At 38.6% G+C, this 24,674-nt stretch overlaps 2 protein-coding genes across 5 annotated transcripts in view; one reads left to right on the forward strand and one right to left on the reverse strand.

Annotated features, from left to right (window-relative positions):
- Positions 1-600: 600 nt before the first annotated feature.
- Positions 601-8,411, reverse strand: zdhhc16b (zDHHC palmitoyltransferase 16b). Of its 3 annotated transcripts, none has more exons than XM_042508475.2 (10): positions 8,092-8,411; positions 4,978-5,286; positions 4,698-4,892; positions 3,855-3,943; positions 3,733-3,761; positions 3,131-3,264; positions 1,792-1,877; positions 1,564-1,687; positions 1,391-1,461; positions 601-836 (listed from the first exon to the last, which is right to left on the reverse strand). In XM_042508475.2, exons 2-10 carry the CDS (start codon positions 5,251-5,253, stop codon positions 734-736), a joined length of 1,107 nt encoding a protein of 368 aa, XP_042364409.1. In that variant the 5' UTR covers positions 5,254-5,286; positions 8,092-8,411; the 3' UTR covers positions 601-733. The 3 variants fall into 3 exon arrangements, with proteins under 3 accessions (XP_042364409.1, XP_042364408.1, XP_087926473.1); XM_042508474.2 differs by having other exon boundaries at positions 4,978-5,281; positions 8,092-8,408; XM_088070347.1 differs by lacking the exon at positions 8,092-8,411 and having other exon boundaries at positions 4,978-8,037.
- Positions 8,412-8,574: 163 nt separating this feature from the next.
- The window catches only part of vps35l (VPS35 endosomal protein sorting factor like), a 57,263-nt gene continuing 41,163 nt past the window's right edge, over positions 8,575-24,674 (forward strand). The window contains exons 1-28 of one of the 2 annotated variants that reach the window (XM_042508572.2): positions 8,575-8,755; positions 10,045-10,144; positions 10,706-10,888; positions 11,549-11,668; positions 11,779-11,803; positions 12,727-12,806; positions 13,723-13,851; positions 13,955-14,039; positions 14,114-14,170; positions 14,299-14,395; positions 15,690-15,737; positions 16,271-16,364; positions 17,236-17,436; positions 17,571-17,617; positions 18,508-18,619; positions 18,784-18,900; positions 18,989-19,042; positions 19,912-19,992; positions 20,109-20,171; positions 20,267-20,352; positions 20,473-20,553; positions 20,726-20,789; positions 22,074-22,172; positions 22,255-22,332; positions 22,461-22,575; positions 23,105-23,244; positions 23,419-23,584; positions 23,933-24,051. In XM_042508572.2, the coding sequence (XP_042364506.2) occupies positions 8,739-8,755; positions 10,045-10,144; positions 10,706-10,888; positions 11,549-11,668; positions 11,779-11,803; positions 12,727-12,806; positions 13,723-13,851; positions 13,955-14,039; positions 14,114-14,170; positions 14,299-14,395; positions 15,690-15,737; positions 16,271-16,364; positions 17,236-17,436; positions 17,571-17,617; positions 18,508-18,619; positions 18,784-18,900; positions 18,989-19,042; positions 19,912-19,992; positions 20,109-20,171; positions 20,267-20,352; positions 20,473-20,553; positions 20,726-20,789; positions 22,074-22,172; positions 22,255-22,332; positions 22,461-22,575; positions 23,105-23,244; positions 23,419-23,584; positions 23,933-24,051 (2,658 nt within the window). In that variant the 5' untranslated portion in view covers positions 8,575-8,738. The remainder of the gene's footprint in view (positions 8,756-10,044; positions 10,145-10,705; positions 10,889-11,548; positions 11,669-11,778; positions 11,804-12,726; positions 12,807-13,722; positions 13,852-13,954; positions 14,040-14,113; positions 14,171-14,298; positions 14,396-15,689; positions 15,738-16,270; positions 16,365-17,235; positions 17,437-17,570; positions 17,618-18,507; positions 18,620-18,783; positions 18,901-18,988; positions 19,043-19,911; positions 19,993-20,108; positions 20,172-20,266; positions 20,353-20,472; positions 20,554-20,725; positions 20,790-22,073; positions 22,173-22,254; positions 22,333-22,460; positions 22,576-23,104; positions 23,245-23,418; positions 23,585-23,932; positions 24,052-24,674) is intronic. The other variant, XM_042508571.2, reaches the window with a different exon arrangement.

Genomic DNA, 24,674 nt, shown 5'->3' on the forward strand with positions numbered 1-24,674 from the left:
TCCGCTAAATTAAAACAATGTGAACAAATAAGACCCTCTGAGAAGCCAAACTGAAAACAGATGTTTACCTCTGTTTCATATTTGAAAGCATTGACATCAAAACTGAAATCAGATTGCAGCCACCAATCAAACTCAAATATTAGTTTACAATGTGCGTGTTGAGGTTGGAAAATGCAACACATAGCACTTTTAATACGCTGTTAACTGTGAGCTCTGGTGCTCTCCAGTGCCTTTTATACTGCCTTATCGCCCATCCATCAATCTTACTACCACTTGTCATTAGAGGCTGTCATGTTGGTGCACAATTTTCAGTCCAAGAGATGCACAAAAAGAGTTTTTGTCTTTTTGCTAAAGAAAGACTTGGGCTTCACAACAATGCTGGCCAGCAGCATAATTTAAAATTCAAATCAGTAAACAGCGCTGCAGTGGCAGGGTGATGTTGGCTTCTGGCAAGGTCTACAAAAAGACCTATTGATCGAGGTGGACAGGTGGAAATGATAAGACGATGAGACACTAGTGGTTATTTCCATGTGGTTCCCACTTCAAGCAGTGCAAATACAAACGCAGCAAAAAACCTTTGTGTTTTTGTGTTACTACAAAGCTTTTCCTTTGTCACTTGATTGCAGCAGCAGGAGCTTCTTTTCTTTGTCACAGCAGTGTGACACATCAGTCACGTTATTCGCAGTGTAATGCAGGTTTAAGAGTTTTTTGATATGGTTTGGAGTAGAAAGGATCAGATGGCCATTGGGTCTCTTCTGGTGAAGGTGCAGTCCCACATGATGCCGTCCCCGTTGGGAATATGGCTGGAGGGCAAGAGGACCCGCGTGAACCAGTGACTGCAGAACAGAAAAAAAAAAGTCTTAATTGTGACTGGAAACAAGGAAGGACATTTTCATTTTCATGTCTAGTTCAGATGAGTTAGTGACTGCGTTTATTGGTTTGCTCGTTCGTCACAGGAAAAAACTTTCAAATGCAGCTTTAAGTTACTGTCTTTTAGGTTTTCAGAAGTTTTCATTTTCACAATAGCCCTGATGACCTTGACCAGGTCACCGTGACCTTGTGTCTATCTCATTCTCATAAACGCAATATCTAACGAAGGCATGGAGGAAGTTTCCTCAAATTTGGCACAAAAATCCAGTATTCAAAACCATAATAAAGGGGTGACATTTGGTCAAATTGACGACACTAATCTTGAAACTGCTGATTGTGTGGATCTTCCGTGCCACCGGGGTGATGATGTGTAAGAAGCATCCATGTTTTCAAACAGTGAATGTGTAATGCACTTTCTTTTACCACGTTAACCACAGATTGTTGCCAAATCAACTTTGACTGAGATTTAAATGATCACATTTTTACAGGCACCGTTTAGGAAAATGGGTTGTGAACTCACCTCCTTTTTTCCACACCAAGCAGTAACCTCCAGTTGTTCATCGTACCATGATGGTATGGATTTCTGAACACCTGCATTTGAAACAGAAGAAATATTAAAAGCTGTTTCTGCGCCATTTTCTGATGTTTGATAGCACTCAGTGGTTCAATACTGATTGTACAGAGTATCTGTACTTTGCCCGTCTCCATGAGTCTTTTGGTCTCTTTTCGGTTGATGTGCCGCTCCACGCTGGTCTCTCCTCTGCTGATGAGTATGCTGTGCCACAGGGTGAGTCCTCCCAGAGCTACTGCCACAGAGCTGCAGGTAGGACACATTACAACCTGAGCTGTCTGCATGATGTCATCAGCCTTTATCTGATGTTTAAACGGGGAACACGCGGTACGCGGTGAAGGGTTCCTTACCTGGTGAGCACCCACAGGAAGATGACGCTCTTGTGAGCAGTGCTCTCTGTGTAGGTGTCGGTTGGTGGAGGGGTCTGGTAGTACCTCTGAGGGCGACAGGAAACAGTCAGGCCTACATAATTATACTGGTGTCAAATATGGAGGTTTTTTTATTTTAGATCTGATCTGAGGATGTTTTAGCTCTCGCTCCCTGAGGTCATTTTGGCTCAGGATCAAAAGGCTGCTTATGGTATGGGTACGTGCTGGATCCTGTTCCTCGTTAAGTGGTGTTTGGGTGGTAGAGAAAGTAAAGTAAAAGTACTAGTACTACACTGTGAAAATACTCTGTTAAACGTAAAAGTCCTGCATTGAAAATGCTACTTAAGTCAAAGTAAATATAATCAGGAAAATGTGTTTTAAGTATTTAAAGTAAAAGTACACACTTCAAAAAATCTAGAACCCCCCCCAAAAAAATTAAAGAAAATATTAGAAAACTGAGAAAAAAGAATATTTATTAACTTAAATGTTTTATACTTAAATGATTATTAAAACAACTGCTTAAGTACTTGATTAAGAAAAAATAAATAAAGAGCCTCAAACTCAAACTATAAAAAATAAAATGAGTTAAATATTTATTGAAATAATCACCAAAGTACCCAATTCAGAAAAAAATGAAAAAAAAAACACCCCAAAAAACTCAAATCTGTTCAAAATAAATAAAGAAAAAAACAAAAACAGATGACTTAAAAGTAAATCAAAATGGTTGCTGATGAATTTTCGGTCGTCCAGCTATTTGATGATTAATCTACTAATCATTTCAGTTGTACTAGTATAAACTATTGGGAGTTTAACTCATAACAAAACATATTGCATACAATATTTTTTACGTTTTTTGCAAAAATCTTAATTTGTAAAGAAAAAAAGTAATGTAGAAATGTAGTGAAGTAAAAAGTACAATATTTCCATAAATGCAGTACTGATGGGTGGCACGGACTTCCAAACTATCAAAGTAATTGGTATTAAAAGCGTAGGGTTGTTTGTTTACCAGCTGGTGCACAGCCGCCTTTGATATCAGGCCTGGATCAGATGTAAACGTGAGCGCAGGGAGCAAAGATCTTTTTCATGTCTCCTGTTTCACTTATCATTTGCCATCTGAGCTCGTCTTCTGTTGTCTTGCTGCCGTCTGGCAGGTGCCACCATACAGAACAATTTATCAGCTTCTCACTTAAACTGAACGCTGTCTTAACCCGTACCAGTAGCATCAGATTTGGCTTTATTAGGTGAAAGTAGCCTAGAGGTCGACCCCCAGATAGTGGTGTTCATTTTTAGTTTAGAGGCGAGATAATTCTCCTGGCCTCACCTCTATAGCGCTGTAGGCATCCAGAAACAAGTCCCTGCTGCTGACGCTGCAGTAGATGCAGCCCAGGGTCATGTAAAGGCAGAAAGAGAAGAAGTAGCGGTGGTTGAAATGGCCCACGCAGTTGTTCAACCAGGCTGGAAGCACGTTCAGGTCCATGTGCACAAAGTGGGAAATTTAAAAATACTTGAAACTATGGCTGCTCCTGGAAAGCTGGAAATTTGAATCATCAGCTGGAGATCCTCAGTAGACTGAGACTGATTCAAATGTTTTTTTCTTTGTAATGTATTTCTGGGGGTGTTTTGGTCCCCACACTTTGCAGCAGAGTGAGCGCTCTTGACTTTCTTGCTACTCTGTGCAGCTTGTTACTATATGACGTGAATGCTGCTGTCACGCTGATCATCCTATGGCGCCCATTTCAACTTTAAAACTTTTTATGGAAATCAAAACGAATCAGCAAATATTCGTATTAAACTATCAAATCTGATTCAACTAGGATAATTCTGAGTTGGGTACAGCCCTACATGAAACATTTACAAATTAAACGCAGTAAAACATTTTTCTCTTTAAATTTTTCTTTTCTGTTTCGATGTTTGAAAGGATACGACAGTGGTGGTCCATCTTCAAAACACACCTGTAATATAACAGAAACAGTTCAAATTAGATTTAAAAGAGACAAATCTGATGAACTCTGTGTGTGATGCTAATTATTATTTGATTATCCTACATGTTGCAGATGCTGCAGTGGTGCGTCCTGGCCGGTTTTGGAGCGATGCATTTCTTACAGATGGACACTGAGGGAATGTGAATTTTTTCCTAAAAAAACAAAGTTAAGGCCCTTAATGTTGATAACAACTTCTGTAGTCTCATTTAGGCACTTGTTAGCAACTTTCTTTAATAAGATGCATAAAAGCTTCAAAGTTTGTGAGTGGGGTATTCACTGATGTGTTTTATGTCATAGAATAAGCTTGTGTGATAACAACAGACCTTATTTCAGACAACAAACTAAAATCCCAATTAACTTGATAATTGCCTTGATAACTCCTAAAACACACTTCAAACTCGACAGAAACAAATTAAAACTCACCCAAATCATCTTGATTACTCTGGCTAGCAGTCTAATTACGAAGCCAACTGTTCCAACAATCACCAGCTCGTTTGGTTAAAATAAATCCTTAATTCACCAAGTTAGATGAGAAAAACATGCCGTGATTCCCCACAACCTCTCTGCTTTTGCTCCCCGCCGGCTGTTTACAGTTCTGTAACTTTTCCTTCCACCACTAGATGTCGTCGTGTCTTTCAGCTCAGCTGCCTGTTCCATCGGTAGAGACCAGAGACTGAGCTCTGGTGGTGCGTGCTGTGCACTACTTACATAGAGTTTAACAGAAAGCGGGATATCATGTTGTCACCCAAGCCTACCGGGACTGCTAACTCATTTTAGGTTTTAGGACTCATTCCTGCAGCACTCTATTGTAAGTAAGACGAACACCATGCAGTCAATGCTTTACACACCTTTAGCCATCAAAAACAAACTGTCTAACCATTCCAGCTCTTTCTAGGAGTTTGTTACCTTGGGCGGGTGTCCTGCAGAGGTGGTGGTGGCCTTGTAGTAATGGAAGACCACCATGACGAGAAGCCAATGACCAAAGCAGAGGTGCCAAAGGATCCAGTACACGGGGTAAGTGCTGAGGATTGTGGGTAGGACGAACAGATAGACGATGACTACAACTGAAGTTGTCAGCAGTACGACGAGACAGACAAACACCTGCAAGAGGGAGAGACACGAAGACAGGGTGATGAATAAAGTTTGGGGGATTAGAGAGAAGAGAAGCATGCAGAAAAAGACTCACCACTCCAAACCAGCGCGTCACATTGTCCACAATCCAGTAAACGGGTTCAAACGCACAGTCCAGCAGAGTGTCTGCGTTGGTGAGGGTGTTAGAGTACAGAGATTTGAGCAGCAGCTTGCAATAGCTCCACAGCACCGACAACCTGCCGCTGATCCACGGCTTGGTGGTTCCCCCACTGCCTCGACTTCCTCTCTGCGGGCGGCACAGCCGGCACCAACGCAGCGCCAGTCTCATGGCCCGGGAGAGCTGCCACCTCCAGCTGCTGCCCATACGCATGCCACCGCCACCTGCTCTCCTACACACTCTGCCCTCCAGGCACACACAAACGCACAGAAACACACACCAGCAGTTACAAACGAGGGCCGCGTAGAACAGCAGCTCTTCATAGCGGAGCCTGATGGCGTTTTCCATTGTCATCTCCGCCTCTGAGTTTCTCGCACATTTAAAACTAACAGCCAAGACGCAAGATGCAGTACACTAAGGGACCTCCGCTCCTAGAAAGCAACTTGTGTGACATCACCCTCTGTGTGACACATGTCCCTCAAAGCAAACAGGGACGAGCTATCGGGTAATAAGCTACACCCATCAGCCCCTACAAATAAACTTCTCCTGTTAATAATTCACAGCAAATCCAGACCTCCACGCCAAAACCCTCTTACAGAGGAGACGCAGAGAGGTAACTCTATAAGAGGGAAATGCAATGAGATGAATGTCTTAAGACGGAAATAAAGTAGCCACCTGATCCAGGGCATCATTTCATGAAAGTGAGTATAGGTTACACAGATAAGGCTTGTTCGGGTTCTCCAAAATGGGATGGCATTAATAATGAGAGGGACCTTAAGTGACAGTAACAGTACGGCTTGACAGCAGGCTGCGACTCAACTATCCAGTGTCCACTGAAAATACCAAAAAACGTCAGTAAGTGCAATAATTGATCAAGCATAACAACTGTAAATGTGACAGATGATGACACTGATAGGTTTTCCATTCTGCATTTAAACTAGGGGTTGACCAATAATAGTTTTTCAGGGCTGATACAATACGATACGATTATTACTTAGTAATGATACCGATAACCAATATTTGGAACCGATATGCATTTACGATACAAATGGAAACTTTTCTGTCAATATTTAGAATTTGGAATTTAACGAATTTAGGAAAATGTCTTCAGCAGATGTTTGGTCAAAACTGAAACCTTTTTTTTTCTAAAGTCAAGTGAAAATTAAACAAACATACCAAAAAAAGATAAAATAAAAAGAGCTCCCTGAGGTTTTACAAAGTTAAAGTTCCTTCCATGCTAACATTTTCTTTGCACAGTCAATTATTATAATAAATGTATTAATAAATCATGATAAACACATGAATTACTCTGTAACATAAGTTTAATTACCCTACACAATAGTATGGAGGAGAAACTAGTGAAAGAAACAAAGAAAAAATAAGAAAAGACAAAAAAGTCATATTCAGGGCTACAACCAAATTTCTTAAAAATTATAAATCTGCAGATTACTAGAAGATTAATTCATCGTTTTGTCTATACAGTGTCAAAAATGGTTTTAAAATCCCTATAATGATTCCTCAGAGTCCCAGATGACTTTAAATAACTTTATTTCACTAACCACTCAATAGGGCTGCAAGTAAACATTTATTTTCATTATCGGTTAATCTGGACATTATTTTCTTGATTAATGAATTGTTGTGCAAACAGGCTGCTCTAAATCTGGTCTACGTAGAAAAGAAGATCACTGTCTCACTGTAATGAGCTTGACTTTGCCCTCTCCCTCTGTTGTGTCTCAGTCTCTTATTCCCGCAGGCTGCTGGTTCTGCAGATACAGTCTGCTGCAATTTCTTTCATTGATGATTATGTTCCAAAATATGCAAGTATTATTTCAAGTATTAATGAAAAAATGCAATAAAATCTGAAGACAGACTAAATAGATCCATACCAATGTGGTCATTCAGTAAAGTCTGTGGTTGTGGTGATTAGGATATTGTGTACAGCTAAAACAAATAGCCAATTAATAAATCAAGAATGGAAAACAGTACACTGTGCCAGGCTCGCCGATATGGGGATGCGCTGTCTTTTCTTTGCTATATGTCATTGTAAAATAAATATCTTTGGATTTGAGGCAGCTGGCCATTATTTTCTGACACTGTATAGACTTAATTAATATTTGGTCAATAATGGAAAATAATCAGAAGATTAATTGATAAGAAAAACTAGTTGTTGCTTCAAGCCCTAAATTTATTATTCAACGTATTCTAAGGGATGGTACTGTATTTATCGGAGTATGGAGGTGACTAGGGTGCCATTTTTTTTTCTTTAAATTTCAAATCATGACCCTTCCTGGAGTTTCAAATATTGTTCCTTTAGCTTCCTTCAGTGACTGGGGGAAAATGCATGACCCTCCACCATAAATAATAATATTTCACTGTGTCTGGCTGTGATAAATAGTGTGATTTAGGGTATTTGTAAAGAAATAATGTCTTTAAAACCTGTGCGCGGCTTTTGGGGTTATAAGATACTTTAAAATATATACAAAATATGATAAAAACCTTGAAAATGTATTTCAAGTGCCTCCACCATTCTGCACCACCACTCTTGGTTCTCATAAATAACGAACAGTCCCTAATGATTTACCCCTTCAAAAATTATTATCCACCCCTGTAGGGTAAATTAGATACTATGTGAAAACACCAACAGTCGCACCAAGAGAACTGTCACACTGTTATACATACAAGTGTTGAATATCTTTGTGTAGTATTTTGGGTGTCAGAGTATCTGTTATTATCATGTAACGTCAGTTCTAATAACAGCACAACGAATATCTTTGTCGAAATGAAGAATCCAATGAACGATTGAGATCAAACTATTTTAAAAATCAAGATTAAGACTGATTACACAGACTGATTGGATAACTCTATACAGAATTGTAAATATCTACTTTAATAGAAGAAACCATTCTCCCGTTTAGCTACAGTATGTCATGCTTTACCGTTTGCTAGCTGCTAGCTGCCTCCAGCTACCTTCATTCCGCCTCGTTAAGAGTCATTTTTTAAAATATATTTAGCACACCAACTCGGACCAAACTTGACATTGACAAACTGTACCTGGTCAGGTGAAGTGGGCGGACAAGCCTGTCGCACTACTATCAGGTCATGGTGAGGTTAAACCGGGTTAAACTGTTAGCCATGTCTCCACTGACTGCAGCAGAACCACAGCGCCGAGCGGCGGAGCTCACAACGATCGTCTATTAAACAGGAGTCTCATACAGCAAGCAAGCGGATGCGTCTTCCGAATGTTCTGGTCACTGGAGAAAAGATGATTTTAATTAAAATTAGCTGTAAGACAAAAGTACAGTTCCAGAAAGGGTAAATGAGCTTGACTGATTTACTCCAAGTAGCCCATGATACAAGAAAAAGTCGGGGAGAGTTCTTCAAAAGAGTTCAGTGCCTAAGTAGGACCTCCTGTTTGGCTCCACATCTTTGATGCAGCTTTCTTAATCGAGCGCAATGTATTCTGGGAAATGAAGTTATATTTTCCTGCAACAGATCATGAAAACGTCTCTTTTTACACGTTGTTGTTGTTACACGTGATAAATTACATAGAGGAACGAATGAAAAAAAAATCAGCCCTTAGGATAATGACCATAAATATCTCCCCAACCGCACATTTGAACCCAAAATAGCGCTTCTCCAAACCATTTGTAAAACTAGGAAATAGAGGAAATAGTGTGTTGTCACATGACTGAAGAAAAATGGCTGTGGTGCAGTGGTGAGAAGCTCCTTTCTCATCTTCAAAAACTGCGTGACTTTAATTTAAAAGGCTGGAATTGTGTATTTGTTGATATCGAGCGAGTTTTGAGAACGTGCATGCTGTGAATACGTGTGTGTCGCGAGCTTAATTGTAGTTTAGCGTCTCGAATGACATGACAGCTTTCCTCTGTAAATTGTCAACATTACAAATCAAATGCAGTATCACCAAATGGTGTTGTGGCTGTGGCCTTCATTTAAATGGACTGTTGACTATGGTTTGGTTGTATTGGGTGTTTTTTTTTTGCCACCACTTTATCTCTGCATTTAAAATATTAGATCCTAGTGAGGCTTAATGAGTGTTTTCTCAAAGGTTTAGATATTTTGAAGTGGAGTTGTGTGGGGTTCTAATCCATAGTCAGTGTTTTCTAAACAGTAGATGTCAGACAGCATGCTCCTAGTTTGGAGAAGCAGGCTGAAGTCTGATACAGAAGCACAGCAATGCACTATCGTGGGCTGGGGAAGCTGCAAAACTTATTTAAAGTCTCCTTAAAAAGAGTCCCACCCAAAAAAGTAAATAGTAATTTAATTGTACGCTAGATTGACAGGATTTTCAAAATATACCGTAATGTTAGACATTGGTTTCCAGTGTTGCTTTATTCAAAGCCTGATTCCACTGAGAAAAACACTGATATAACATCACTGAACACAGGAGCTGCTGGTCTGCCACTGCCTCAATCAGTTAGTTAGTTTGTTATTGTGTGACTTAGATGTTTAAATTTGTTCAATGTGTTTCTCAATGGAGTCTGGTGGCTTTCACTACAGCATATATGGAGAACTGAAGCATTTAATGGCTTTATTGTCGCATCAGGCTGTCTGATTAAAAAAAAAAAACATTGAAAATATTCTCAATATAATGTACACTTGAACTTATATTAATTTTTTTAATGGCAAAAATGCCTCTAAATCTCTCCACAGCAGTAGATTGCTTAGTTTCTGAGAAACTTCATTCTGCTTTTCTAAACTGGGACATGCAGACTGACATCCACTGTATGTAATACACTGACCGTGCATTACCCCATACAACACCGCTTAAGAAAATCAGAATTATCCCTTTAAAGTCAGAAGAAGAGCAAATAATAAGCTTTCAAAACAGTTTTAGAATTAGTTAAATGGTTTTACATAAATAAACTGTATGCTCTCTCCAGTGACTGTTCAGACTGTCACTTTAAGCCCACATGGTGATTGGAAGGTTGTCAGTATTAACAGCTGAATCTGGTCTGGTCTTCTGTCCGTCTGTCATGTAATAAGGCGTTCCCGTGGGCGCAACTACGCGGCAGAGCTGCAGAGATGTCATCCCGAGGCTGCTCCGGTTGAGTTTGGAGACTACCATCCCCTCAAACCCATCATGGTAGACCATCTGTTGTTCCCACTGTCTCCCTGCACAAACGCCACTAACATGCACACATGCACTCACAAAATGTTGTCATTTCATAATGTGTCATTTATTTAATCATGTTATTTTAAAAGGAATTACAATCAGCTGTTGATGTAGTTAAATGGACAGTTCAACCCAAAATCAAAAATACACATTTTTCCTCTTACCTGCTTTGCTGTTTACCAGTCTCGATAGTTTTGGTGTGAGTTGGTTAGTGTTGGAGATATCGTCCGTAGGGATGTTTGCCTTCTCTCTAATATAATTGAACCAGATGGCACTCGGCTTGTGGTGCTCAAAATGCCAAAAAAATACATTTGAAAAACTTACTCAAGATAATCCACAGACTTTCTTACGAGCAGGTTCATGTAGGAACTATTTTCTTTCTACCGAAGTAAAGTCGCCAACCACATAGAGGGAAGGGTTTATTTTTGATTTGGGGCTGAGCTGTCCCTTTAAAAGCATGATTCAGTTATTTCTTGCATTTCATCAGGTGTCCCTTTAACACCTCTGACTTCCCCTCTCCTCTCCACCCAGGTAACAGACACAAAGACTCGCCGTGGAGCTCGTAAAGGCAGTACTTCCTCATCTTCCTCCTCGTCCTCCTCGGCGCCTCCAGACCCTCTTAGCTCCATGCTTGATGGGACCGACCCCCTCTCCATGTTTGCAGCAGCCTCGGCCAGCGAGGCTCCTGTCATGTCCCACAGCGCCTCCACAGGGGTCAGTAATGTTTCAGAAAGACACATACAGAGAGGAATAATGCTCCAGAAGCTTTTCTACTCAGATTTTTTTGTTTAAAATTGCACTGGAAGCTCGTTCAGAGACAGGCTGCTGTTCCCAAAATGCACCCTGAGCCATAAACCTGGGGGGACAAGGAGGGACTGAGGAGGAGGACTATGAGTCCTGACCATGCACTTGATGCACAGAATAGACTTATTTATTTATTTAACTAGTACAGGGGCACTTAATGCACTTAAATCTGATAGTTTAGGTTGTGCGCATATTTATTACAATTATTTTATCACAGAAACCACATGGTTTTTACTCTGCACTTTAACACCCATTTAATGGCTCTTTTATTTGTTTTATTTAAATATGTTATTTTATATCCTTTTTAGATTTTATACCTCTTTTATCTTTGGTGTGTTTTTTAATGTTTTTTGTGGGGTTTGTTGATTTTTTATTTTCTATGTCTGTACAACAAGGAACTGAGAGGCTGGAAACCTGATTTTTTTTTTTTTCGCTTTTGGATTTATAAAGTTACTATCTATCTATTGAAAATTGAAAACATCAGTTATTGGCATTAGTCAATCTTAGTCAACACAAATTGAAGTGAAAATGACAAAACTTGCATGCTAAGGAAAGATGTTGTGCTTCCAGGACCTGGGGAGGAAGAGGAGGGAGAAGGAGGAAGAGGTGGTTGGACCAGACTTTGAGCCCTGGTCGTCAAAACGCGGAGAGATCCTGGCCAGGTTCACCACCACCGAAAAACTCTCAATTGTGAGTCGTAACAGCAGAGATTGAGTTGTGCTGTCACTCTACACTAAAGACGTTTCTTTAATCAGTCTTTGTAAAGCAGAAATCTTATTTCAGTTTCTTTGTCCTCATAGAATCTTTGCATGGGTTCAGATCGAGGTAAGACCTTTGTTTTTGTTTATTTATTAAAACACTTCATTTATCCGTGCTAAACTTGTTGTTGATATCTTTCAAAAACATGGAAAAAATAGGCATGAGCTATTTGGCAAAACATTTCCCACAAACTGAAAGAAATTAGCAAAAGGTGAAGAAAAAATTACATAAAATTTGCTTTATAAAAGTAAGAGAGAGAATTAGTAAAAAAAAAAAGAGAGAAAAAAAAGAGAAAAAAGGAGAAATGTCCAGAGAACTTTAATTATAATTATTGTAACTTTATTTTTAAAATTCTGTTACTTTTTTCCATTTTAATTTGAGCTCTTTTTTTCTAGTTCATTTCCATGTTTTTTTTATTCCCTTTTTTGTGTTTCAGGTAAATTTTATGTTTTTGCTAATTTCTTGCAAATTTGGGGTAATTTCTTGCTAAGTTGCTTATTATCCTTTTCATGTTTTTCAAAGAAATCCGCTGTTGAAGAAATACTTCACCCACAAAATGACAATTTGCACATCAACTGCGCTCCTAGTGTTACACTGAATTTGTGAAGGAAACAGTTTTTCTCGCATGTCTCCACTGCAAACAAAGAATCCAAACATGGTGAAAATTCTTGATGAATTGAAGTAAAAGGGATTTGTGTTTAACAACAGCAAAACTATATCAAAACATCTGTTGACAAACCCTCACACAGCCCCGTTTTTACTCAAGTTTTAATCATCCTGTTTACTGCCAGGGGCCGATGCGGACCCTTGATCGCGTCCACGTGACCATAGCTGTCTGTGGACATTCTTTGCAGAAAGTATGTCAGAGTCAAATGATTTTTGTGGGTGAAGTGTTCCTGTAAGTAATCTTACAAAAATATCAGTACAGAGTCTGTGTGGGTTTTTATCACAGTGGATAGCTGAAAAGTTTATTGTTGTTGTCGCTTTAGGAAAAGCTCCCAGTCCAGGATCCTCAGCTGTTTCAGAGAAAGTTCGAACTCGTCTGGAGGAACTGGATGATCTGGAGGAGGTATGTTTTTACAGTGTGTCCATATACGTACAGTGTATTTGTATGTCTAAATGGGACTTTTTACTTTCAAATCATCTGCAGTCCCGGTATGGAAAGAATCAAATTGGACACCAAATGCTCTGTTTGTATTTGGTATGCATACACATTCTGTAAATACTTTATTAAAGGTACTTTCATAGCCTCCATTGGTGATTAACCCTCTGAAATCTGGAGTGACATCATTTTTCTTGTGCTGCTTTCAGATGCCTATCACAAGTATTTATTTTAAACCTTGAGCAAATTGATGTGATTTTTTTTTTTCATAATATATGGAAAGAAAGACTTGGCAATTTAATAAGACATTTTCTAGAAATTGCAAGATATTAGTGGATTTTAAAAAATTATTTTTAAAAAGCTGGGGGAAAATGTCTTAGAGAAAGATAAAAAAAAATTGGGAAAAATTATATTTATAATTATCATACTTGCATATTTGATATTAAGTTACAGATTTGTTATACTTTATAAGCATCTCCCTTTCTTTCTTTCTTTTATTTATTGTTTTATTTTGTATTGTCTTATATTATATTATATATTTTGTATTTATTGTAATTTTTTATTTTGTGTTTATTTTTTTTAATTTAAATTCTATTTTATTATTGTTAGTATTATTATTATTGTTTGACTAATTTTTAGGTAATTTTCTTGTACGTTTTAGTAATTTCTTGCTAAATTTTGGGTTGTTTCTTACTTTCATTGCCTTTCCATAATTTAAAGAAATCAAACCAATTTGCTTGTGCCTCGAAGGATTAAATCAGCTGCAAAATTCATCAATACAACAGCTTTTCATTGACGTAAACCTCATTCTAGCTCGACAGAATGACTCCATATTATATCAGGGATGTGTTTTGGTCTAACTTGTTTGTCTGTGTGTGTGCAGGGTTCCCAGAGAGAGCTGCTGAACCTCTCCCAGCAGGATTACGCCAACCGTATCGAGGAGCTGAACCAGTCCCTGAAGGAGGCCTGGGCCTCGGACCAGAAAGTCAAAGCCCTGAAGATCGTCATCCAGGTAATCCAGCAGCTAAAAACACTCATCCCCAAAATAATGGAGCAAAAAAGTCTATGTTACCTGGGTAAAAAACATGAACACCGAACTTTGGTCTGTGATCCAGTGCTCAAAGCTTCTCTCCGACACCTCGGTGATCCAGTTCTACCCCAGCAAGTTTGTCCTCATCACTGATATCCTCGACACTTTTGGTGCGTAGAGAATCCTCTTTTTTCTTCATTAAAAACACTGCAGGTATTCTGACTGCGGTCTCACTTGTCTGCAGGCCGGCTGGTGTACGATAGAATCTGGACTATGTGTTCAGACCCACGACCCCTACCAGGTAGTGATTGGATTCTGCCATGTACAGTCATATTTCATTCTAGCATTTCACCTTTTTTTTTCTTGCTTCTGAGGTGATGTTGTCTGTGTCCTTTGTTCAATATTCCTTTTGGCTTCTGCCTTCCTCAGAGTCGTTCACCGTCGATGATGTGAATGACACGGCCAAGGAGACGTGCCTTAACTGGTTCTTCAAGATCGCGTCCATCAGAGAGCTTCTGCCCAGATTGTATCCTTTACCACCATCAGCTGGGCTTTATTGCTTAACTCTATTCTCAAGAACGCTTCACAGAAAAAACAAAACCAGTGTTAGGCCTGTTTTGACTCAGACTTACCTCTTTATCGGGCCTTTTGATCCCTCCTTCTGTTGGCTGATTTAATCCTCCCTGCTGGTGATAGCCGTGGAAAGAGGTAATATGTTTGCGGGTTGTCCATCCCTCCTTCCCATTTTTGTGAATGTGTGATATCTCAAAAATGTTTCTTCAAATTTGGCCCAAACGTCCACTTGTACTCAACAACAAAGTCAGTTGTTGGTGGTCATAGGTCAAATATCAAGGTCTTGGTGATCTTGTCTATCTCATTTTTGTGGGTGTGATACTGAGGGAATTTCTTCAGATTTGGCACAAATGTCCACTTGGACCCAATGATGACCTGATAAGATTTTGGTAGTGAAAGTTCAAGGACAAGGTCACTGCGACCTCACATCTATCTCACTCCTTTGAATGCAATGTTTCAAGAACATCCAGTGGGAGGTTTTGGGTTGTTTTTTTTTTTTCAAATTTGGCACAGACGCCTCTTTGGACTCAATAGTGAACTTTTGTTGGTCAGAGATCAAGGTCTCTGTGACTTCACAAAATGTGTTATTGGCCATAACTCAGGAATTCACTTGCTAATTCCGCCAAAATTTTACACAAATGTCTAATAGGAAAACGAAGAAATGAGGACATCTAGGCTGTGTGCGAGGTCCAAATGCTATCACTTTTGACCCCAACAAACAAAACGGGGGTCCACAAACCAATGGGTGACTTTTGCGATAGTTACATTCATGATTTTATACAATGTTTGCCAAAATTTCAAATGTCAGCATCACTGTGACATCATAATGTTCTGCAAAAAAAACCACTTTCCTGGCCAATACGTAGCCTCATAACTCAGGAACAGAATGAGAGACATTTGGTCAGATACTGAAGTGTTGACACTAATATTGAAACTGTGCTAATTGTATAGATCGTCTGTGCTGCTGGGGGAAGATGTGTGTGGTGCGTCCATGTTTTCACAGACATGGATATAAACTGTAACTGCAACTTGAGTGGTAATCAGAGGCATACAGCCGTGAGGCGGTAATTCTGGTTTACTTTTCCCAATGATAAGTTTGTCAAATGGTTCCATCCACATCCGCTGCATCGGTCTCTTTTTATAAGAAAGGTAACATTTAAAAATGAGTCTATAATGATTTGGGGCTGTCTCCATAAAATCCCTAATGATCACATGTGGAAGTGTGACTCCTTGACCTCTGTGAACAGTTACGTTGAGGCTGCCATTCTCAAGTGCAACCGCTTCCTAAACAAGAGGTTAGTTTGATCCCCTAATGGGCTTTATTAGTCAACTTATTAGATTTTGCACCCCAATTTCTGAATAACACTTTAACATTTTTTTGTAATATATATATATATATATATATATATATATATATATATATATATATATATATAAATATAATATGTCTGTGTGTGTGTGTGTGTGTGTGTATATATATATATATATATATATATATATATATATATATATATATATATATATATATATATATATTCTGCCTTTTCTTGCTGGCCAACAAGGCAAATGCTCTACAAAACATTTTCATCTGAAGAAACGAGCTGCAGCTTTATAAAAATCCCAATTTTAAAACAAATACGAAAACATCCCAAACAACTACAGCAAAAAAGAATTGGCTAAATAATTTATCTTCTAATTAAAATGTCTGTTTATGGTTATTTGAAAGATTTGGGATGTATTTGTTTCAACAGACCAATCAAACAGACCTTTTTTGGTTTTTAGACAAATAACACAGCTTGCTTTCTGCACCTCTGTCCACCCTTCACAGCGGTATTCCGGAGACGCTCCCTCGGCTGACAGCCATGATCAGAGGGATCGGAGACCCTCTGGTGGCAGCATATGCAAGAGCTTACCTCTGCAGGGTGAGATTTGCTCAACTCTTCCCATGTTTCTCTCCTGTCTCTTATTTCTGAGCCTTTTCTTATCTATCGGCTCATTTCCGCTGTCAGTTGAGTGGGATGGTAAGTATGGAATCCCATTTATTGGTGAAAATCAGTTAAGCTGTAAATCATTATAATGAGAAACTTTCTCAAAATAAGGACTTGTTTAGCTCAAAATAATGAGTTTTCTCAAACAATGACGCAGTACCTCAAAATACTGAGAACCGCTTTTAAAATAGAGCTTTTTCAAAATAAGGAACTTGATGATGAGAAAATGAAAATGATGAATTATCTCAAAACAATGATTTAGTACTTCAAAATAATAACGTATATCTGAATAGTGAGTAAGTAACTCAAAAATAAGGAGAACTTTTCTCAAAATAATGAATTTTCATAAAATAGGCAGTTCAAATTGATTGCTTGTCATAAAATAGGGAGTCAGTATGTTCAAAATAATGAGATAATTTCTCAAAAATAATGATCTCAGAATTTTCTGTAAGTAATGACATAGTGTTGTTTCTAATTATTTTGAGATACCAACTGATTATTTTGAGAAAATTTCCCATTATTTTTCTTTCTAAATGAACTCAAGTATTTGTTATACATGTGAAAATGGGCCTCCATAATAATGAAAAAAAACAAAACATTGCATTTTTTTATTAGTTTGTTTTGAATTTTTTTGCTGTTCTGACAACTGAATTTTCCTCCTGGATGATTTTAAATTGTGTTTGAATGAATCTATTATTTTCTTTCGCTTATTGTTAATGTTAACCACCTCCAGAGTAACACTGTGAATGGTTAAGAGAAACAAATGGCCTGGGGCCAGAGATAACAGCGCTCTCTCTCCCTCCAGGTGGGCGTTGAAGTCGCCCCTCACCTGAAAGACAGCCTGAATCGCAACTTCTTCGATCTGCTGGGCACCTTCCGGCAGGTCAGCGGGGAGAGCGTCCAGAACCAGCTGGTCCTGCAGAGAGTGGAAGTACCCGAGTACCTGACACTCTACTCACCCGCCATCAACTGGATCCTGCAGTGCATCGCCTACAGAGCTCCAGAGGCACGCAGACACACACCTTTTACCTGAGCTCATTTAGCCTGAATCTTTCAAAGTGAAGATGTTGAATGTTGCCAAAAATAATCAGCTTTCACAAGCATGTGTGTTTTTAATGCTGTTTGTTTTTTTCATTTTAGCCTCTGCTGACGGAGATGATGGAGAGATGCAAGAAATTGGGAAACAAGTGAGTTTAGTAATAATGACGTGGATTGAATTTGTAGGCTTTTTTCTTCTTGGTGAGCGATTACTGGGAGTTTCCATTTTTATCAGGAGAGAAATATTAAGTCTCATTTAATATCATTTCAACCTGTCTTTAAGATATGCATTCGTTTTTCAGATCACTTTAATTGTAAGATGTTCAACAGGACAGCGTAGAAAAAAAATGCCATTCAGTTTTATTTACATAATGGCTGTCTTTTTTTAAAAAACATAGCATGATTTTATGCAATTAAGAACGGAAGATATAGATAATCGAAAAATTAGAATGAGCAAAAAAAAAAAAAAAACAAACTAAGATAAATACAAAATACTACAAAAATATTATAGTGTGCTGTAAGAAATGAATAATTATTTTATTTAATAAAAGGCAGCAGAAAACAGAAATGTCTTTAGCCTTGAAAGAATTGAGCGTTGCAGCAGTCCTGCAGTTTTCTGGGAGTTTGTATCAAATATGTGGTGCACAAAAACTAAATACTGCTTCCCCGTGTTTAGTCTGGAATCTGGGGACACAAAGCAGGCCTGTCCCAGAAGACTTGAGAGGTCTGGATGGTTCATACTGTAGCAGAAGGTCAGAAATAAACCAAAAATATTATTTAGAAATGAATTCTCTGACAGACAGGAACCCTGGGGAAAGACCTCAGGGCTAGAGTGATGTGATCCACTCTCTTGGTCTCAGTGATGAGTTGAGTCTTGTGAATTTTTTGAATTTTATTTTTCAGAATATGCTGCCTACAAAGAAAACACAATGAAAGTAACAAAAGCTTCACACCACTTTTTTCAGGTGTTCCAGTGGTTACTGGTGGCAAAAAAATATGTCCTTTTTTAAAAGATTTATTGTGTTTCTGTTTCCACTAGTGCTTTGCTGCTAAATTCAGTTATGAGAGCGTTCAGGGCGGAGTTTGTGGCTGCCAGAGCCACCGACTTCATCGGTATGATCAAAGACTGCGACGAGGCCGGCTTCCCAAAGGTCAGAGGACACGAACAGCTGTAATATGGTGATCCAATGAATGTAAATGATTAAAGGAATAATCATAAACTTAATGTTTGGGAAATAGTCTACTGTTGAAGTGAAATTGTTGTCTAAATGTGGCTGAAATATGAATGGAAGCTTGACTGTCATCTCCTCTGCAGCATCTGTTGTTTGGATCTCTGGGTCGCGGTCTGGCCTGTGCCGACCCTCCAGAATCCGAGCGACTGACGATCCTCAATGAAGCCTGGAAGGTCGTAACCAAAGTCCGCAGTCCTCAGGTACTGTCACAATAACGCTGCTTTCACACAGGTGTTTATTCCCATGAAAAAATATTCACTTATGACTGTATATGTTGTTGTTTTTTAGGATTACATCAACTGTGCTGAGATCTGGGTTGAGTTCACCTGCCGACACTTCACAGTGAGTAAAGCATGTACCACCTTTTAAATGTTCCTCTTGCTTTTTATGCCTGCACACTGGTGTTAGTTGTGGGTGGAGGCATTATATTTTCGGGCTGTCCATCCGTCTGTCTGTCTCATTCCATTGAACGCAATATCCCAAGGTTGTCTTGAAGAATTTCTTCAAATTTGGCACAGCTGTCCCTTTGGGCTCAGTAGTGAACCGATTAGATTTTAGTGTTCAAAGGTCACTGGGACCTTCCATCCGTCTTATTTTCATGAAAGCAATATGCCATGAGGGCCCAGTGGGAGCATCATCAAATTTGGCACAAACGTTCACTTGGACTAAACAATGAATTGAAAAGAATTTGGTGGTCAAAGGTCAAGGTCACTGTTACTTTGCATGCATCTCATTCTTGTGAATGCGAAATCTCAAGAACACCTTGAAGGAAGTTCTTTAACTTTGACACAAACATTCACTTGGACTCAACAATGAACTGATAAGAATTTGGTGGTCAAATTTCAAGTCACTGTGACCTTTTGTCTGTCTTATTTTTGTGAATGCAATATTTCATGAAGGCCATGAGAGAGTATCTTCAAATGTGGCACAAACGTCCATTTGAATTTAAGAATGAAATTATTAGAATTTGTTAGTCAAAGGTCAATGTGACCTTACAAAATATGTTTTTACAAAATTTCATATGAATATCTAATAGGATAAAATTATGACGTGTTCCCCTTTAACCTTTTATATCCAAAAGGTTAAATGTTGACTTTACTATCACATTATAATTTGCAAAAACACTTTTCTGGCAGTAATTCTAGTGATTGTGTGGAATTTGAAATTCCTATCACTTTTAAAATCACTTTTCTGTTGTATCTTTCTTTCAGAAACGTGAGGTCAACACTGTTTTGGCTGACATCATCAAACACATGACCCCTGACCGGGCGTTTGAGGACGCGTATCCTCAGGTTAGCAGCTCAGCAGCTAACAGGACAATTCACCCTGCTCACTTTAAACTGAGCCGTCATTCCTCCTCCTGCAGACTGCTCTGTGGTGACTCTGTTTCATTTTGTTTTGCATCCAGTTGCAGTCTGTGATCAGGAAGATCCTCACCTACTTCCACGATTTTTCCGTCCTCTTCTCCATGGTGAGAAACCCGCACTTTAAATGGACATGATGGAGCGTTTTCACTCTGAATGCCTGAAATAATCAGTAAGTTCTGACAATTTGTCTTTTCCCAAGGAGCGTTTCCTGCCATTTTTAGACATGTTCCAAAAGGACAGTGTGAGAGTGGAGGTGTGCAGATCCATCATGGAGGTCTTCATAAAGTAAGAGCCACCGCAGAGTTTAATAAATGAGTATTATTTGCTTTGTAACAAAAAAAGCACCAAATGTGTAAGTTCGTGTTTAAAAATGTTGGACTTCTAATTGGTCTCCATGTCCTGCAGGCACCAGGTGGAGCCCACTAGAGATCCCGTCATCCTCAACGCCATGTTGCACATCTGCAAGACCATGCACGACTCTGTCAAGTAGGGTGTTTGTGTGTGTCTGTGTGTTTGTCCTATATACCTGCAAATACTTAGTTGTTGTCTTAGTACTTACTTAGTTGTTTCAGGGGCTCAGGGAAAATCATTTTTGTCATTTTCTGATGTTATTTTCTCTGGTGACAGCCTTCACTCACCTGCCTGCTCTGTGTTGCAGCGCTCTCACTCTTGAGGATGAGAAAAGATCTTTGGCTGTGCTGATCATCGGCTTCATCCGCATGGTGAGATTTCTCTTTTATTTAGTTATTTCATATTTTCTTGTGGTTCTTCATTAGTCCTACTCTTAAAGCTTTCTCACTTCCAAACTTATACTTTTTTTTCTAAGGGGTAAGTCATTTCTTTAAAAAGCTCAGCGACATAGTTTTTAGGAGCAATTACTCAGTCAGGAGGAAACAGTGTATTATAGGCAGCAGGGGCAGTAATCACCTTTTTAACATTGGTGCACCATTTTCAATGTATGCCTTCTATGATCCAACTGTAAAGGGGGCTCTGGGCGTAGCGCCCCACAGGAGATACTTTTAGAAACTTAACAGCAAACTGACATTTTATAGCACCTTTTCCAGCCTACAAGGAAATTATTATTATTTTTTACATTCATTACTATGACTTTTCTATGACATTTTCATGTCATTTTTATAACATGCTTTTCTGTAACTTTTGTCATCTTATGATTTTTTACAACATGCTATACTTAAACTTTTTTGTCATTTTGACATACTGGACTATGGCTTTTTTGTGACTTACTACACACTGACTATTTTGTCTTCTTTTTGTACATATTGGACTATGACTTTTTATGTCAACAACATACTCTACTATAACTTTTCAATGCTATTTTTATGACATTTTATGTAATTTTTTGACATAACAGATCACTTATTTCTGCTTTTTTTTATATAATTATTATATATTATATAGGACTTTTTCATTATCATGACATACTGTACTATGACATTTTGTGACATTGCTATTACATACTAAAGGAGTACTTTTTCTGGCACACTATGACTTTTGAATGAGTCTTTTAAATGACGTTGTTATTACATGCTATACCACTTTACTGACTTTTTGTTACTTATTATTTAAATATTTTTCATGACATACTGTACTATGACTTTTTAATGACTCTGACAGTGTATTTTGTTTATGCCTCAGTGTTGGGGACTTTTTACAGCTTTACAACATATTTCTTGTGTGTATCTCCATCTACAGGATGATTTATGTGTACTTTACTAAAATAAACTAAAGTGCCTATGCTCATAACTATGAAGAAACATGTATTTGCTTTTGATCTGTTTTAGTTATCTTTTGGACAACGATGGATCTCTAAAACACACAGAAGTAAACTGCGCAATTCAAATGTCTTTTCACGTCTATTTTTCTGAAAAATTAGATTTTTGACTAGTGCAACAGTTAATTATTTGCTTCTCTATCTGTAAATAAAGAATGAACTATTTTTCTCATCTAACACTTATGTATTCTGTCTCGTACATCGTTGCGTTCAGGTTTCTTTTGGCCGTGACTTTGAGCAGCAGCTAAGCTTCTGTGTGGAGGCCAGAGCCACCTTCTGTAACCTGGAGCAAGTGATGGTGCAGCTCATTCACGTCAGTACAAATCTGTTCAATTTGTGTGCGATATTCATGCACACACACGCACCATCCTCAATTTTGACCTTGGTGTTTCCAGACGGTGAACCAGCTGGCAATGGAGACCAACAGGGTGATGAGAGGCAGTCACTCGCGCAAAACAGCGGCTTTTGTCAGGGTGAGTCAACACATCTGATCACTACAAGCCACCGTACATTCTTACTGGATGAGATTTCAGCATTCCTTGAGAAATACTGATCCCAGCTTCAGGCTATTCAAGAACTGTTTTCTTTTCTTCTCCTTCAGGCATGTGCTGCCTACAGTTTCATCACCATCCCGTCTCTCAGCAGCATCTTCAGTCGTCTCAGCCTCTATTTGCTGTCTGGGCAGGTTGCTTTGGCAAACCAGTGTCTTTCCCAGGGTGAGCAGCTGCTTTCCTTCATATTTAAAACGAGTGAAAATTCAGGGCATGTTCAGGATTTTGTGTTTAAAATTTTAGGTGAGGTTGGAACATTTGGTTTTAGCCAAGGTTGGAGGCATTATGTTTTCAGGTTGTCCAACTATCTGTCAGGCACATTAGTGTGAACACGATATTTAAACAACACTTAGAAAGGAATTTCTTAAATTTTTGCATTCAGCATTCACTTGTAGTTCAGAATAAGCTGATTACATTTTGGCAGTCAAAGGTCAAGGTCACCTTGACCTCATCAGTCTCATTCTTGTGAACAAATTGTACTTCTGGCTTTCAGTGATTCCTAACTTTTTTTTACATATCTTCCTCCTTTCTTACCTTCCCACTTCCTTTCCTCCCTTTCTTGATGAACTCTTCTCTTTCTTTTTTTCCCTTCTATCTAATTTTTTGTTACCATTCATCCTCATTGTTTCATTTTTGCACCCCTCAACCTCTATCTCTTCCCCTCTCTCCTCCATCCTTCTTTCCACTTATACAGCGGATGCTTTCCTAAAGGCAGCGGTCAGTCTTCTCCCTGAGGTTCCTCGCTCCATCAGCGTGGAGGGGAAACTTCGCTCTTCTGAAAGCTTCCTGCTGGACTTCATCAACAACTTCCTAGCTACGCTGCTGGTTGTTCCGGTAACACAATCATTTGGAAAATCATCCAAAGCTGAAACATTTTTGGTTTTTCTCATTCCTATGTTCAGATAGCTCAATTAGGAGTTCACTTGTTAAGAGTCAAAGAAGATGAGGCACCAAAACAAAACGCTAGTCTCCCTAAAACACCCAATGTATGTGTAAATGTGTTTGCAGGACCATCCAGAGCATGGTGTACTCTACTTAGTCCGTGGTCTGCTCAACATGGTCCAGGATTACACCTGGGAGGAAAACAGTGACGCCAAGGTGCGGGTCTATATCAGCGCTCTGCCCCTGTTGGCTGCCATGAGTCAGGAAACCTACCTCTATTCCATTCCCAAAGGTACAGGTGTTTCTGATACACTGCAGTCCTTTACTCAGAAATCTAAATCACTTTCCGTGTTTGTTTTATTTTCTCTTGTAAAGACAGTCAACACCTTTACTTTTGTTTTTCTTTGGGTCCTTATGTTTGGAATACAAATCCAGGATTTTCAAGAATTTCAGACAACAGAAGTCCCTAATTCCCCTCAAGATTAATATCTGTGCACATGTAGATAACCCAGCTTTGGTATCAAAGCACTGCAGCTCTGTTTCTGTTCGACTTTAGGACAAGGGCTCCATTTTGTTGTTGTATTGTTTTGTGCGAGTAGTTTTCCAGCTAAATAGATCTTTTTGATCTTTCTCATCTCAGTGGACTCCAATGAGACACTTTATGGAGGAGACCCCAAGTTTCTATCAGAGATCAACAAGCTGTGTGAAACTCTGATCGGACAGATCCTGGACCACCTGAAGGCCCTCGGTCGGGATGAGGTAGGGCTCACTGCTGTTTTGCAAAAAAAAAAAAAAAAAAACTGTAAGAAATTAGTCAAATTATTTTACATTGGAAAAACTCATGAAATAGTATTGGTTTACAGTGTCAAAAAAGTAATAGTGTGATATGTTGAAAAAAAAGTTAGAATAGCATGTGTGAAAAACTATTGAATATGCCATAGTATAGTGTGTCAACATAAACTGCCAAAAACGTCCTAGTATACTATGTTGAAAAACTGTGGTTAAAAAGGTCACAGAATAGTATATATGTAAAAAAAAAAAAAAGTATAATATGTTGAAAAAGTCCTGTCAGAAAACTTACAGTATAGTATGTCGAAAACATGTTGTCAAAAGAGTGTTGTAAAAATCATCGTAGTATAGAATGTAGAAAAAATGTGTTTAAAAACGTAATAGTATAGCATGTCGAAAAATGTGCTATAAATTCTCACACTATATTATATAGAAAGGAATGCTCAATAAATCAGAGTATGCTATGCTAAAATAAGTCAAAGTACACAGTTTTGCAAAAAGGGCTCAAAAAGTCATAGTTGACAAAAAAAGGCCAAAAAGAATCCTAGTGTATTATGTTGAAAAATCTGGTTAAAATTGTCACAGTATGCTAC

The sequence above is a fragment of the Plectropomus leopardus genome, chromosome 19, assembly GCF_026936395.1.
Source record: "Plectropomus leopardus strain MGB_pleo_1.0 chromosome 19, ASM2693639v1, whole genome shotgun sequence".
Lineage (NCBI taxonomy): Eukaryota > Metazoa > Chordata > Actinopteri > Perciformes > Serranidae > Plectropomus > Plectropomus leopardus.